Source organism: Jaculus jaculus, chromosome 2, assembly GCF_020740685.1.
Source record: "Jaculus jaculus isolate mJacJac1 chromosome 2, mJacJac1.mat.Y.cur, whole genome shotgun sequence".
Classification (NCBI taxonomy): domain Eukaryota; kingdom Metazoa; phylum Chordata; class Mammalia; order Rodentia; family Dipodidae; genus Jaculus; species Jaculus jaculus.
Window position 1 is genome coordinate 103,800,414 of NC_059103.1, and position 16,008 is coordinate 103,816,421.

Below are 16,008 nucleotides of genomic sequence, written 5' to 3' on the forward strand. Positions count from 1 at the left end.
CCATCAGATCATATACTCATATATTAGTTCTCTCCCACCCCTAGTCCACTGAGAGCCCTACTCATTGATTATTGGTATCCCCTGTGGTGTCAAGAAAGCTAACCAATGCAATCTCTAAATTTCTGCTATGAGGCATTATAAATGTACCCAACATCTATTGCCATCACCCTACACTATCAGTGAGAAAAGCACATGTCACTTCCTCTATAATATCTTGTGGGCCATGGCAATGAGATGGAGGTGAGTCCTCTTGTGCTAGGCACTTTTCTTATCATATTGATAAATCTTGGTCCTCACTGGTTTTCACTGCCTTCTGTAAAACCAAGCAGATTCTCCAACCAAGAATGTGAGCATGTGGACTAAAGGGGATAAACCTAGCTATTTAAGAGATTTTTTGGATAGGGATAGCCACTCTTCTTGGCCAAAAACCAAAGAGAGCTTCCCTATGGAGTGTATAAACTTCCTATCAAAGAGATTCTGACTAGATTCTCAGTACCAGCTTTGAGTTATCTCCCAAGGTGCCGGCCTTACATCCAAGCTGTTGATTAGCCAAATAGGCTATGTGTGACTATTTCACAGGTGTGTACTCTTGTCCTGCTGGTTGATTTCATAGTTTGCAGAGTCCCCTCCCTGATTGTTCATGCTATTGGTAGCCATCATTGTGGTGCATGCATCTGGAGTTTGTTTGCAGTGGCAAGAGACCCTGGCTTACCAATACTTGTTCTCTCTCTCTCTCTCTCTCTCTCTCTCTCTCTCTCTCTCTCTCTTTTTCTTTCTCCTTAAAAATAAATAAATAAAAATATTTTTTAAAATCTCAACATTCACCATAGAGTTAGCAAAAACAGTCTCAAGATTCTCGTGGAAGCACAAAGGACTTGGATAGCCAAAAATGTCCTGAGGCAAAAGCAATACCTCTGGTGGTAACACCATACCTTATCTCATTATATACTATAAATCCATAGTAATAAAAATAGTATGATAGTGGCACAAAAACAGACACATAAATTAATGGAAAAGAATAGGTCCAGGTATAAGTTATAGTAACTACAGCTAACTGACCTTTGACAAAGGAGCCAAAAATACTCACTAGAGAAAAGACAGCCTCTTTCATAAATGGTGCTAGAGGAACTGGATAGCCATATATTGAAGAATATATTGAAGAATGTATTTGGACTCTGTCCTCTCTCCTTGAACAAAAAAAAAAAAAAAATACAAGATCAATACAAGATCTGCAACTCTAAAATGATTAGAAGAAAAATTTAGGGAGAACATTCCAAGATATAGGCATAAGGAAAGACTCTGAATATGACCTCACTAGGACAGGGAATTAGGCAAACTCTTAAACAATGGGACCTCATGAAACTAAAATGCTATTGCACAGATCACCAACAGAGTCAATAGACAACCTATGGATTGGGAGAAAATCTTCACCAGCTATACATCTGCCAACAAACACCTAAAGAGTTGTTCAATATCTTTAGTCATAAAGGAAATGCAAAATTAAGAGGACTTTGAGATTCCATCTCACTCCAGTCAGAATGACAATCATCAAAAAATCAAATGACAAATGCTGGCAGGAGTGTGTGGAAAGAGTAGTGGGAGTACAAACTTGTATGTCCACCATGGAAACCAGTATAGAGTCTCTTCAAAAAGTTAAAAAGAGATTGATCATTAGAAACACTAAAAATTTACTACAGAGGCACTTGCTCAACCACATTCATTGCTAGTCTATTCACAACAGGAACTGAAATCAGCCCAGATGCCCATTATCAGATGAATGATTGATGAAGATGTGGTCCTTCCACCTTCTTTAGAGACAGGATTTCTCTTGTCACTGCCGCTTGCAAGCTTTGGAATTCTCCTGGCTCTGCCCACTATGGCCATAAACTTGTTGGGATTACATATACAAGTACCATTTTGCATCCAGCTTTATGTGGACTTTAGAATTTTATGTATTTACCTTAAAAATACCCTACATTGAGAGTAGCTTTGAAAATGTACTATTAAAAAAGCTTGCATTTTCTACTAAAGAGGACAATACCATAGTGAAAAGTTATTGTGAAGATACAGAGTGCTCTACCACCAAGTTTGGAAATTATATAATTAGCCAAATCTATTTGATTACTGAGAGCTTTGTTTTCCAAATAGAATTTACAACACTGTTATCATTAAATTACCACCATTAAACACCTGCAGTTAATCACTCTTCAAGTATGTGGGCGAGACTTCATTAAGTTCAGAAAATTAGTAAACCCACTCTGCTCTCTGGAAGACAACATGAATCAGAGATTTGAAATGAAGCTTATTTGGATAATGTTGACAGTGGGCTGAGCTTTAAAACAAGTGGGCATAGTATATGTGCAGAAAGTTTTTGGCAGTCATCAACCTGCTAATGAACCCTTTATTATAGTACTATTCTGAAGAAAATATGAAAAACAGGTATATAGATATTATCAACTCACTTTTAAAGAAGGCTAATGAGCACCACAGGAATATCTTATGGGAATAAAATTTGCTAAAATGCCATTAAAACCCTACTCATGGGGAAAATACAAGGTTAAATCCCATTAGTTAACAGTTTGAGGAGCCCAGTATAGTGTCACATGCCTTTAATCCCAGCATTTGAGAGGCAAAGGTAGGAAGATCACACTGAGTTCAAGGCCACTCTGAGACTATTTAGTGAATTCCAGGTCAGCTTGGGCTACAGTGAGACTCTACCTCAAAAAACCAAACAACAAAAACAGCATATAATGCCATGGATTAAATCCCAGGGATGTCATGGACTTAACTGCCTAAATGTTAATGGAAGTCAAAGTCCTTATAAAACAAGATCAAAGGCAGAAGAGTAATATTCAAAGGGCATATTCCAATGATGAATTAGATTAGATCTCAGAGTAAAACCAAGAGAAAAGATTGAATGGGATGTAATGTATCAGCACAAACCAAGGATTTGCTTAATCACATTAAATAGCTCAATGCACACATGGTTTGACTACCAACATCCATTCCAGAGAGGCCACATCCCTGTGCAGAATACATCATTCTCACTCTGAACCCAAGTTGTTTTCTGCCAGACACTTATGAAGCAGCCTGGAGGGGTATCCAGTATATTAGTTGAAGTGTGTAGTCCTCAGTGACATTTTACAAGGCAATTTGGAGGGGGAAAATCAGTGGGCTAAAGATCCAATTGGAGTATATCTACATCATAACTCATGAGTATAGTGATTTGTGTCTCAAGACAGGGCAGACTATAAGGGAAATCAGAAATTCAATTCCCTGGTATACAAAAGCAGTCCAATACTTTGAGAAATTTCTCAGTGATGTTAAATGAACAGAATTTTCTAGTGTCTGTGGGATATGTAATAATGGGCAAAACTTTCTCAAAGTAATATGAAGCTATAAAATCAAAATTAACCCAGAACTGTACAGTTATTCTGAGAAGGACTATCCTGTCAGTGTTAGGATGAGTATTAACCATATCTGAGGACATGACTGAGTATAAATAAATAAAATTAAAACTAGCTTTAGAAAGAGAATTTAGCCCAGAAGAAGTAGCAGCCTTGGGTTTAATAATAATTGTCTTCTCTCCTAGGCACACCAGAAAATGGAAATGATCAGTAAGTAAGGCCCATATCACTTTCTTTTTCTAGAAATTTGAATATATTGTTCACATAGAGAAAAATGTTTGAACCTGTACTTACATTTTTGTGCCTACTTACTTAAAAAAAAATTTGGTGATTTGTCAGAGTTCTCTGTTTACACACAAGCATCTTTAGCCACTGAGACCTCCCTCCAGCCCACAGAGATCTGTTTTAATGATAAACTAACAAATAAAATACAAGGTGGCTTTTAAGCATATATTATTAGGAAAAAATATATAAACATATGAAATTAAAAATATGAAACATGAATACAGAGGATCATAAGCTATACTACATAAAATATACCTAGACTTTTAAGTTAGTTTTCCTGATGGAATTTTCAACATGTTTATCTACTGACTTTTTTCCAGAATAACTGAAAAATGCTAAACCATGTATATATATTTATATGTGAAGAAGCACATGCATGTGTCCCCTATGCATTCTCTTGAGCCACACAAGCTTTCTTTCATAGACACGGTACCAATAACAGTGGTGCTAACTTAGCATTTCTGTACCAACAGGCCTCAGTCGGATAAGGAGAGTGTGAAGCTACTCACTGTCAAAACTCTTTCACATGAGACTGGTAAGCTGTTAATTGGTTAAATGAAAAATGCTTATTTTTGAATATGACTGTAACGCTGGATTTTGTTTGTACAAACATAGCCAAAAGTACATAACTTCTTTAGACACAATCAGTTACTCTCAACAAATGCAAATTTCTGGTAAGAAAGACAGATGAGCCCTGGAACTATCATTTTGACAAGGCTATTGCACTATCAGACCATTAGAGGCTGCTTTGTGTAGATGTATAGATGGGTTCTAATGACTAAGGAACAAGGATGCATTTCCTATTATGTAGGAGAGACAGAAAACATAAAGCTTGTTGACCTTGTTTAAATATATTATGACTGTTGTTAGGCATCATTTGGATTTATATTTATATAATTTACATATATGCATATGTATATATTTGGATTCCGAATATGTAAGTATAAAATGCGAATAATATTCTCTGTCATTTCATACTATCTTAATTGAGCTTCCGAATAAACATAAAATAAAACTTCCCATGTATACAGTCTACGTTTCTTTTCCTAATTTCTTAACTTATGTTTATTCAATTTGAAATATAAGTCAAAAAAATTTTGTTTTTGTTATTTTTTGTTGCTAATAGCAAATCTTAAATTTACTTTAAGGTAATTCTTTGGTATACATATTATTTTACTATTTATTAAAGATGAGAGCAAAATTGCATACTAATGACACAGATATGCTTGTCTATATTTAAGTAAGGAATTAGTTCTTTGCTGAATAATTGACACTATAGGGCACAGAATGTCAATGTTTTTCAGAATTGGTCAGTATTTTGACTTTATAATAACTAATGCTGAGAATGCTGCTTTGAATAAATACTTAATACAAAATGGCAGAAATATGTTTAGGGCTATATCGAGCATCATTGGACAGTCTGTCCTAATATCAAATCAAAATTCATTTAATGGTATTTTTTTTTAATTTTTATTTATTTATTTATTTGAGAGCGACAGACACAGAGAGAAAGACAGGTAGAGGGAGAGAGAGAGAATGGGCACGCCAGGGCTTCCAGCCACTGCAAACGAACTCCAGACACGTGCACCCCCTTGTGCATCTGGCTAACGTGGGACCTGGAGAACCGAGCCTCGAACCGGGGTCCTTAGGCTTCACAGGCAAGCGCTGAACCACTAAGCCATCTCTCCAGCCCCTAATGGTATTTTTTTACGAGACTCAAGTCATCCACTCACACAGCAATTTTTGAAATCAAGTATCTTATACCATATAATGCAAAGATACACTAGTTTAATACTTTCATACTGAGTAACAATGACAATTGTTTTCTGTAACTAAGCCATTTCATATGCACAGTAAAAACATTGTCATTCATTACATAGAATAGTCTTGAATCTGAACTGAGTAGATGTTGTTGTGGCATGATGCTATGCTCAGTGCAATGTGGCCATGTTATATGCTCTGAATCAAGGCTTCAATGATGCATCATGATTCCACGTGGCCAAGAGCTGCCAGGAAAATCTTCATAGGTTCTCTTCCACTCTGGCACTGATTGTAATACTAAGTTCTTATCTAAAAATGGATTATATCATGATAAAGGCCACTAAACAATGCTTCCAAGGAAACAGGCATCTGAAGCCTCCTACTTTCAGGGAAAACAGCAGTGGATGCCAAATTTTCTGAATTTCTAAGTGCCTCAAAGTGCCACAGTTACCTTTTCCTCAAATCCCCTCCTTAGTTAGGTCACCATGTTCCCACATCCATATCCCCACTCCCTTTAAATATGCTTTTTCCCAAGCAATAATTTTCTGAAAATGTACTCCCAACATTTAAATTTGGAGTTTTCTTTAGTATAAAAGATAAAGGCTACCACTGTGTAAGAAGCATGTGATTTCAATAAAATGTACGCACCAAGTGTAGCAGACCAAGGAGTTATTTATGAGAGCATGTAACATCCAATTTGGCTGTAGTTAGAAATTTTGTCAAGTTAAATATTGTCATGATTGACTGGAAAATATATGTGTGAGGTATGTCAAACATGATTCTCACACTGCCTCTCTGAAAGCTAATATACATAATTCTACTTTTAGAATACAAGGAATAAAACTTATGAAGAAAATTTCTTCAACTTAATTGTACTAACATAGAAGAAAAATTTTTTAACATTTCAAAATATTAGTTAATTTTTAGCCATTCGGAAGAAAAAAATGCAGATCTGAACTCATTACAACCCTTTGATTACACAATTCTAATAAGTTCTTAATACCTAAGATTGAGTTCACAACACTCAGCATAGCTACCAGGTCTTCTATGATGACGTGCCTCCTTTGGCTCAGTTTTTGAACCTCTTAATAATGCATGTCCCCCAGACATCATCTACCCTTTGCCCTGTCTTTCTCACTGAACCCTGCCTTTTCTGAAGGAGATGGGAGAAGGTCCTTGCTCTCTTTTGTCCCTCTCACCTCTACCCTCTTAGTTGTCAAGATAATCACACAATGTTAATGTATCACAAGTACACTAATCCTAATTAATATATTATGGTACATCTTACTCTATGTTTACAATAAGTTCATTTAGAATGAAATGTGAACAAAGAGGTAAATATGAATGATATATTCACAGACATAAATCCATAGACTCTTCTGTCTTCTCAGCCCTTCATTGTATGGTTCATGGTCTATATTTCCATCAAGGTATCCTCATCTGTCTCATCTATAAATTGTCTTTCCCTCTCCTTGAATTTTTATGGATGTGTGTGTGTGTGTGTGTACATAATTTCTTTGCAGCTTAAATTACCATATGAGTATATTATTTGTAATGTGTGACATAAATAAACAATAATCTAAAAGACTTATTTCTATACAACCCCTGGTAGAATTTGGTATATTTCCTTCCAATTGTTTTTCCTCTATGCATATGTTTCATTTATGTTTATCATAATATGTTATTGCAACATATTAAAACAATGCTGTTATCAAGTCTCACAGTCTATTCCTGATTTGACAGAACTAGAAATAAAATATTAAGAGTTGTAATGATTTTCACACAATTTGCTTCAAGTGACTTCTAAAACATAAGAAGGTTTAAATAAAATTTTGTTATATTCATTTCTCAATTTTGCACTTCATAGCCATGGATTCCATGTAGGCCATATACCTCTGGGCAGCCATATGGTTACAATGGAGTCAGGATGGGGGTGGTCACAAGGGCTAATTGCACTATACCCAGCAACTCTCAGAGTTCAGGACCTAAAAGGCAGGCAGCAAAGAGTCCTGTGTCTGTTCTCCCCTAGGTCTCCGCCCCTCTTTATTACTGCTACAGCTATGTCATATCAGGTAACATCCGCTGTCCCAGAAGACAGCTGCCGTAACCACTGGCAGATGAAACTGTAACAAAACAATTTATTCTAATAGCTAGATAATCTTACCTGCATTGCTTCTGTAGATTGAGACTGACACTGAAACTTGATTTTCTCTAAAGGACACAGGTAATGTGAAGTATATTAGGAATTATTAGAAATATATTAAGAAGTCAGTTTCAGGTAAAAAAAAAATTCTTGGGGTCTTTCAATTTCTGATCATCCTACACTAGTATATTCATCTTTGTATTCGATAGTGGAATATCACTGTAATTTGGGGAAATGTCACCTATATGCTGCTCTGAATGTCACCAAAGTGTTCAGGTTGGCTTATAAATTCATTTCCCCAAACTCTCACTGAATTATTTAGACAGAAAAGTCCAAGAATATCTTCCTGACAAAACGGTACTTTAAATATATGATATGGGTTTTCTTAGGCAGTCCAGCTCATGTAACAAACAAAAATCAATAATGTATCCCCCAGGTGTCACTGTTACGCCTCCCAACCCACACCTCCACCTCCAGGGAGTCAGTTAGCAAAGCTCCTTTAGGGTGAAAATGGATGACGGCTGAAGAAAGCTCATAAATCTTACTGAATAATTCCCAGGCAATACCAGAGGCAAACTATGGCTTTAATGACAATCCTAGAAGAAAATTAAACTTTCCTTGAAAAGCAAGGGCAAGAAACTTTATTTTCATTCTTAGTCACTCTCTGAACATATATATCAAAACCTGTTCTCTGGTTTCAGGTGAACATTCTGCACAAGGGAAAACCAAGAACTGACAGCTTGATGAATCTTCCCTACATTTGGGCAATAAATATGTAAGTTTCTCAATTCTATTCACAGAGATACCCATTAATATTTGTTTTCTTACCAGGCAGTACCTTAGATTATTTTTTACTATTTTGTTTTATTATTTATTGATTTGAGAGAGAGAGAAAGAAAGAGAATGGGCATGCCAGAGCCTCCAGCCACTGAAAACAAGCTCCAGATGCATCTGGCTTATGTGGGTCCTGGGGAATCAAACCAAGGTCCTTTGGCTTTGCAGGCAAACCCCTTAAGCGCTAAGCCATCTCTCCAGAATAATTATCAAAAGTTAAGGGTTTATGTCAGTGTGACCATCATCAACAACTTGTCTAATAAAAGCTGTGAGAAAAGTTGCCTGAAATAAATAAACATGCTGGGGCTGGAGAGATGGCTTAGCAGTTAAAGTGCTTGCCTCCAAAGCCTACTGACCTGGGTTCCATTCCCAACATCCATGTAGAACCAGATACACAAAGTGGCACATGCAACTGGAGTTCATTTGCAGTGGCTAGAAGCCCTGGCATGCCCATTCATTCTCTCTCTCTCTCTCTCTCTCTCTCTTTATAAATAAATATACAAAAAAGAAAACATGTTGATGGTTGTAGAAGAGTCTTCCCATTGCTCTGCCTAAGTAGCAATGCGCTCTTCCTGTCTGTTGATAATGCTTCCTTATAAATGCAGTCTGTTGTTTCATAGCTTGGTGCTGACTCACAACAAGCAACATGCTGGCAAATCTTATAGCTTGCTGCAAGGAAAGGATACAAGATAGGAGCAATATTAGGACAAAGATGTGCTTCACAGCCACAGGCTGTCTCAGAACTATCAGGTCAGAGAAGCTCAATAGAAGAGCCAATTACCTTCCCTTTGTAGGTATCATACCAGGATGTACATTCTCTCTAGATCCAGGAACCACAGTGCATAAAACTCCTGAAGCAAAGTAACAAGAAATTCAGTCTTAGTTGGGAATTCTTATACCCAACTGATCATGAAAATGCTTTTTCTTTATAATGGATTAAGTGATAGAGTTCTCTAGAGAACAGATACAAACAATGCTATAAAAACTGACCATTCAAAGACAATGAAATTCTTTCAAAAGCATCACTTAAAGCTACATCATTATTTGGTATGCCTCACAACCAGACTAGGAGCCAGTGCAATACAAGATACTGTCTTGTTTCCATTTCAAGCTTGCTCTGGAATTGCTCAGTATGGGATGACTTTGGCTTTCCTAGAACAGGAGATTTCCTTCTGACATTGATGTAATTCTTCTAAGAAGAATTGATTCAGTGCTCACAATTAATGTTTGATGCTTTATAGAACACACAGAATTGGCTGTCCTTCAAAACAAATAATAAAAAACCAAACAAGTAGTAAGTATGCATCCAGTACTGACCTGAATGCCTCACTCTAGCTAATGTGTGCAGGGCACTGTGTCTACTACCTACTACAGTCCAACTATTAATATGGTACTAGTGATGACACTCAACAATTGCTTGCTGGATAAATGGAGCCTTCTATACCTCTCTGATCAGTAGCAAGAGAAGGAGGCAGAGAGCTGCCCATCAACATGTGTGTATCAGCATTAGAATGTCAACCATCCGTAGCCTGCAGTTAGGAGTGAATTGGAATAGGAGGAATCTCGAAGTTTATCCTGTACTTTGTAGTGTACATTCAAGGACCTAGCTGCTATGGTTTCTGTGCAACTCAATAGCTAATAAAGGGATGCTATTTGAGTTACCCAAATGCTCAAAGTGTAACCTGGAGAAAAACAAATTTCCTCCTGTTTAGATGACTGGGAGTCTTGAGGGGGACGGAGAAGTGAAGGAAAAGCTTATATGAATCAGCCTGATCCATAAGTTTAATGAAAGAAATTATTGTCCAGGACTGGAGAGATGGCTCAGAGGACAAGTGCCCTTCCTGGTCAAGTATGAGAGCCTGAAGGGGACTAAGATAGCCTGAGTTCAAATCTCCAGAGCACATGTTAAACAACTTTGCATGGCCATGCAAGCCTGGATCCCAGTCCTGTAGAGAGCAGAGACCCACACTTCGCTGGAGCATGCTAAAATATGGCTCCAACAAGAATGAAATGAAAGTCAATGGAGCGAGATACCCCTAAATTTCTGCTCCAGCCACCATAGGCAAGTGAACCTGACCACAGGGGAACTCATGGGTTGTTACAAGAGCACAGACATGTACATGCATGACACATATAAGCAAAAAATTAATGAATAAATTATTGCCCAACATGTTTTTCAATATTTGTACTTAAAAAAAGTCCCATCCTTTGAGTTTATGACCTCATTTGCAGAAATATATAACCTTTGTTGCATTCCTGAATAATCTTGGAATTTTATAACCATGTTCTGAAGAACAAAGATCAGAGAGTGCTGGGAAGAAGCAAGTTTTCCACCTGCCAATGGCACTGCCTACTTGTGTTACTTTCATCTCTAACTTACATGTTCTTATCACTGTAGTTAGGATATAATGACCAAAAGGTTATTATTACATTCTAGGCTGTCAAGTAGTAATCAGACATTAACAAAGAATTATATAGAAACCTACTCATCAGACCTAGAGGATTATAGATAGCAGTTAAGGTGCTTGCCTGTAAAGCCTAAAGACACATGTTTGACTTTCCAAGTCCTACATAAGCAATTTGTACAAAGTGCAAGCGTGCAAGATTGCACATGCGCACAAGGTGGCTCATGCATCTGGAGTTCGATTGCAGTGGTTGGAGGCACCAGGTGCACCCATTCTCTCTCACTATCGCTCTTGCTCTCACATAAAAAAAAAAGTCCAGTCTGTTGGGCTTGCCTCACAAAAATAAAAAACAAAAAAGTCTTTGAACTTGTATGTAACATGCAAACAATAATACAGAAATATTTTCCAACGTTCAAATTTCCCATTACAAACCAAGATTCTGCATGCTTAGTGTTTTGTCTCCTGTGATGATGATCTGTTTTATGCAGATAATTACACTGGATATGAATTGGTGAGGAGGCAGGAATTCAAGAAGTTTTATGCATCATGATCCCTGCTTTCTGCAGAACATGACCTTCTGGAAGCGAGAAATCTTGCACAAGAATTAAAGCAATTACAGGAAGAAAATTAAAAGCCAAGTAGGAATGACTGGTGCCAGTTCAACAATTCCAACTCAAATTAACAACTATTACCTTTCTAACAGCAACAGGAAGGTTGACAGGGGCTTCAAAATATCAGTACCTTGCTGGGTGTGGTGACACTTGCCTTTAATCCCAGCACTCAGGAGGCAGAGTTAGGAGGAATGCCATGAGTTCAAGGCCCCCTGAGACTACATACTGAATTCCAGGTCTGTCTGAGCTAGAGTGAAACCCTACCTCAAAAAACCAAATATATATATTTGGTTTGATATATGTGGTTTGAGATATATATATATATCTCAACTGTATATATAATGCTATACTTATAGGTATATATACTCTAAAGTATCATGTAAAGTATAAAGTTCACTTTGGTCCTAGCTATGGGAACAAAAGTGATTTTGCCCTCAAAATAACTAGTGCCACACTCAACAGAAATATTTGTGTTAAAATTTAATTAATAAAATTGAAAATGTTATAACTTCTGAAGGTCACTAGAATGAAAATCTCAAAACTTCAATATACTCATTATGAGTACTTCATTACACATTAGTGTTCATGTGCAGGTAAAATGTGTTAGAACTGGCTTAGACTAATTCTCTTGTAATAAGTGGCAAGGGGTCAGATGTAGGGGCACATGCCTTTAATCCCAGCACTGAAGTAGGAGGATCACTGTGAATCCCAGGCCAGCCTGGAGCTACAGAGTGAGCTCCAGGTCAGCATAGGTTAGAGTGAAAGAAACCTTGCCTCGCTATTGTGATTATATCAGGATTAAATGCCAATGACACATCTTAAAAAAAAAAAAAAACAACACAGAGAGGAGGCAAGGATGACAGAACTAAAAATATAACTTTCTATTTCTTAGAACAAGTTCTGCTAAGGCTAGATTTTTTTAATTTCATTTATTTATTTGACCATATTCCTCCAGGCATACCCTTAACTTTCTCTTTCTTTCCATATACTTTTATTCCTCTTCCCTCTCCTAGACAATCTCACTCTTGTTTTCATTATATCTATCTATCTATCTATCTATCTATCTATCTATCTATCTATCTATCTATCTATCTGTCTATCTATCCACATGCACATATATGTAGACATATATCATGTGTGTATGTGTGTCTCTGTGTGTGTATGGACAATGGTTGTATATGAATGATTTTACATATCATATAAAGCCTAGGATCCAGAACTGAGAGAAAACATACAATATTTGTCTTTCTGCTTCCAGCTCTTTTTGCTTAATATGGTGATCTCCACCTATATCCAATTTCCTGTAAAGGACATAATTTCATTCTTTTTTTCCCAATGACTTAAAGCTTTCTTGTACATATATGCCACATTTTCTTTATTCATTTCTTCCATTCATTTGGTAAGGTAAGGTCACGCAAGTTGATTCTATAACTTCCTATGATGAATAATGCTGCAGTGAACTTGTATTGTCAAGTGTATGGAAGCTATGTTGACTTACAGTCCTTCAGATATATCCCCACAAGAGCTGAATACCTCGTCATAAGGCCAGAATTTCTAAGAGAAAATGAGCAGCAGGCATAATCCATTCCTTTCTTATTCATGCCAATGTATGGTCTGATAAAACAAGGTAACAACATATACCTTGGGACATCAGCCCATAATGTGTATTTAGGGTAAAGTTGTATAAAGAACTAAATGTAAATAGAAAAAAATGGAAAGCAGGACATGGTGAGTTGTGCTTATAATGCCAGCATCTCAGAGGCTAAGGCAGGAGAATTGCTTTGAGTTTCATGTCAGCCTGGGCCAGAATGAGACCTTGTCTCAAAAAAATTAATTAAAAAAGTTTAATAAGTATATTTTGTTAATTACCAGTTGGATAGTAATTTTGAAAATATAAAATAAAGAATATAATAACTCTATTATATTGTGACTTAAAATTTCCCCATAAGAAATTTTATCATAAAGATTATTACAAGAGACTTGGAATAGGTCTGTGATGATTGTATCAATTAATCAATATCAATTAATATCTTAAATACACAAAAAATAATACAAGGTAAAAATATAGAAAAATGAGCAAAGGCTATGAAAAGATACCTCATATTTAAGGAAGCATAAGTAGTAATGTAAAATTATAAGAATTCCTAGACTATTTGTGCTAAAAAAAAAAAAAAAAACGGTGGATAATGACCAGAAATATAAAATTCCCTTGAATGTCTTACTTCTTTCTTCAAATCATACTGGTGAGGCAGATTTTCACAGGCTGCTGTATTGTTAAGTTTAAATTAGATTAATCTTTGAAAAAATAGTTTGTAGCATTCATTAAGAAATAGTGTTCATATTTATCACTTACTAATTTCACTTTGGAGAAAATGAAATTAAAATATGATCAAAGATTAATATATAAAGTATAAACTGTATTATACTGTCTTGATAGTATGTACAGTAAAAATAATCTTCAACTTTTCATAGCATATAAACCTGTGAAAGATACAAAATTTACTGGGATACATAATTTTACAATTGAGTAGAAAGACATCTCTGGGTCTGTGACCAATTCTGTGTTGTTGTCATGGAAACAGTGACCGCTACCTGCTTGCTCCCTCATCCCTAGTTGTCATTTCTCTTTTGCTTGCGCATTTGCAAAACCTTCTGAGGACATCAATGATACCCTGATCTATGGTCCCTTTCACAACCTAAAATCCAGTGTGGGTTCTGTGGTTCTACTATGGCCATAAAAGCCATAGGTCTGGGGATTACTCAGATTTGGGGTGCTTTATGTGCAAAACGCAGAGTTAAATCTCTAGCCCTGTTGTTTATTTTAAAAATATCAAGATATATAAATCAACTCGATGTGAGCAGTGGGTATGACAAAGAATAGGACGACAAGGTCCAAGTTTAGGGGTGAGATTTTTTTAATATTCAGAATGTTCCATTTAATGTACAAGAGACATTCAGGTGACTATTGTGTATGTAGAAAAGTTCAGCTAGTCACTAACATTTCTCACCAAGACCTCATCACCCCACCATTTCTGTTTTCTTGGAAGCTGAGCTGCTGTTTTCTTCTCCACAGGCTTTATCGTCAGCCTCTGTGCTCCAGGGTGAAGGGAAAAGTCCTGCAGAATCAATTCCAACTGTCAGCATTCTCACCAGTCTGCATCAGGTGCCCTCCAGCAAAGGAATGCACAGATGACATGCAATCTTTTGATAAATCAAAAAGAAAAAAAAATTTAGAGTCTCTCTGGTCCTTTGAGATGTAGAAAAGCAAATCACTCCAATTTATAGGGACATTCTTAGGAGAGAAGAACTTAGGAAAGACTTTTTTGAGCAGTGAATCTGGCAGCTCCAGGCAGATGGGCTCCCTAAGGATATGCCATCGCCATCACTGATTTTAAAGTTTCCAGGGCTGATACCATTGATCCATGGGAACTTCCCTCCTTCCTTTGTGTTCTTAGAAAGCCTAGTATTTGTATTTATTGGTTTTCACTATGTTAATGCAGGGAAAATTCGCAAGTGTGCTTAAATATTTAGAAATCACTCCTTGCTTCTCTGTACATAAAGGTATTTTATTCATGTTTGTAATAAATAATTGCTGTATTCAATGTAATAATGCATTATGACTGTGAAAATTACATTGGTATTGTTTTCCCATAATCTTGATTTTTAAAATTTTTAGGACATGAGAGCTTATTAGAATATGAAAAAATATCTGTAATAAGTGAAAAAGGGACAAAAATTCATGAATCAGACTCTACTGAGGAGAGAGTGGTTTGACATCTCTTTTGGTCTATTTGTAATTGACACTAGGTGTTGCATTCACCAAGACAGTAGCCAAGTAAGATTTTTTTTATTAATTCAGTTGGTTGCTACTATCTCTGTAGCTCCCCACCCCCCCCACAAAAACGTTTCCTTTAGAAGTGATTTTCTCTAGCAATCCTTGCTTAAAATCTAGTGTCTAGAAAACCAACAGTCAACCAGTACATAATTGGGAAATTATCTTTCAATATTGCACCTTACTAAAATTTTATGACTGTATCAGCCACCCCATCAGAAGTACATGCTGCTGTTGAAACTCAACTGGTCAACCTTGGCTGCTTTCTTGACATACAGGATCAAAATGTCAAGTTGGCTGAGTCTTTGTGGAAAGCTGTGGAACTAACAAACTCCGGTGGCAGTTCTCAAAAATTTGTGATGACATGAATGCCATGCTAATAAGCTTCCTGATCTAAGGAAAGTGTGTTAGAATGACAAGTTGTAATATACTTTCAAACTTTTCATTTGCCTTCCACTTTACTTTAGGGCTATGTAATCATTCTGAGTTTAGCTTTCAGATATTTAGGCTACGTCTAATCTAGTACATCAAGCAAGTATATCTTTCTGATGGGTAGCTCTGTCATGCTTCATGAGGATGGAGAAATGGGTGGGGGAGAATAAGAAGGAGGAAGGTTAGGGCAAGAGTACTCAATATGGATGATTTCACATAAAGGAAACGTGGCTTATTCTAAATTAAAAGTCTCTAAATGTGTGAGACTGTGGCCAGAGCATGGCAAGCAGGGAATATG

General features: G+C 36.5%; 1 protein-coding gene across 3 annotated transcripts in view; it reads left to right on the forward strand.

The window, feature by feature from the left end:
* Positions 1–16,008, forward strand: part of Emcn (endomucin) — a 106,964-nt gene that overhangs the window by 77,958 nt on the left and 12,998 nt on the right. For 2 of the 3 annotated variants that reach the window (XM_045144529.1, XM_045144527.1), the window contains 4 exons: positions 3,593–3,617; positions 4,166–4,227; positions 8,298–8,371; positions 14,520–15,053. In XM_045144529.1, coding sequence (XP_045000464.1) covers positions 3,593–3,617; positions 4,166–4,227; positions 8,298–8,332 — 122 coding nt within the window. In that variant the 3' untranslated portion in view covers positions 8,333–8,371; positions 14,520–15,053. Of the gene's footprint in view, positions 1–3,592; positions 3,618–4,165; positions 4,228–8,297; positions 8,372–14,519; positions 15,054–16,008 lie in introns of those variants that run through there. The other variant, XM_045144528.1, reaches the window with a different exon arrangement.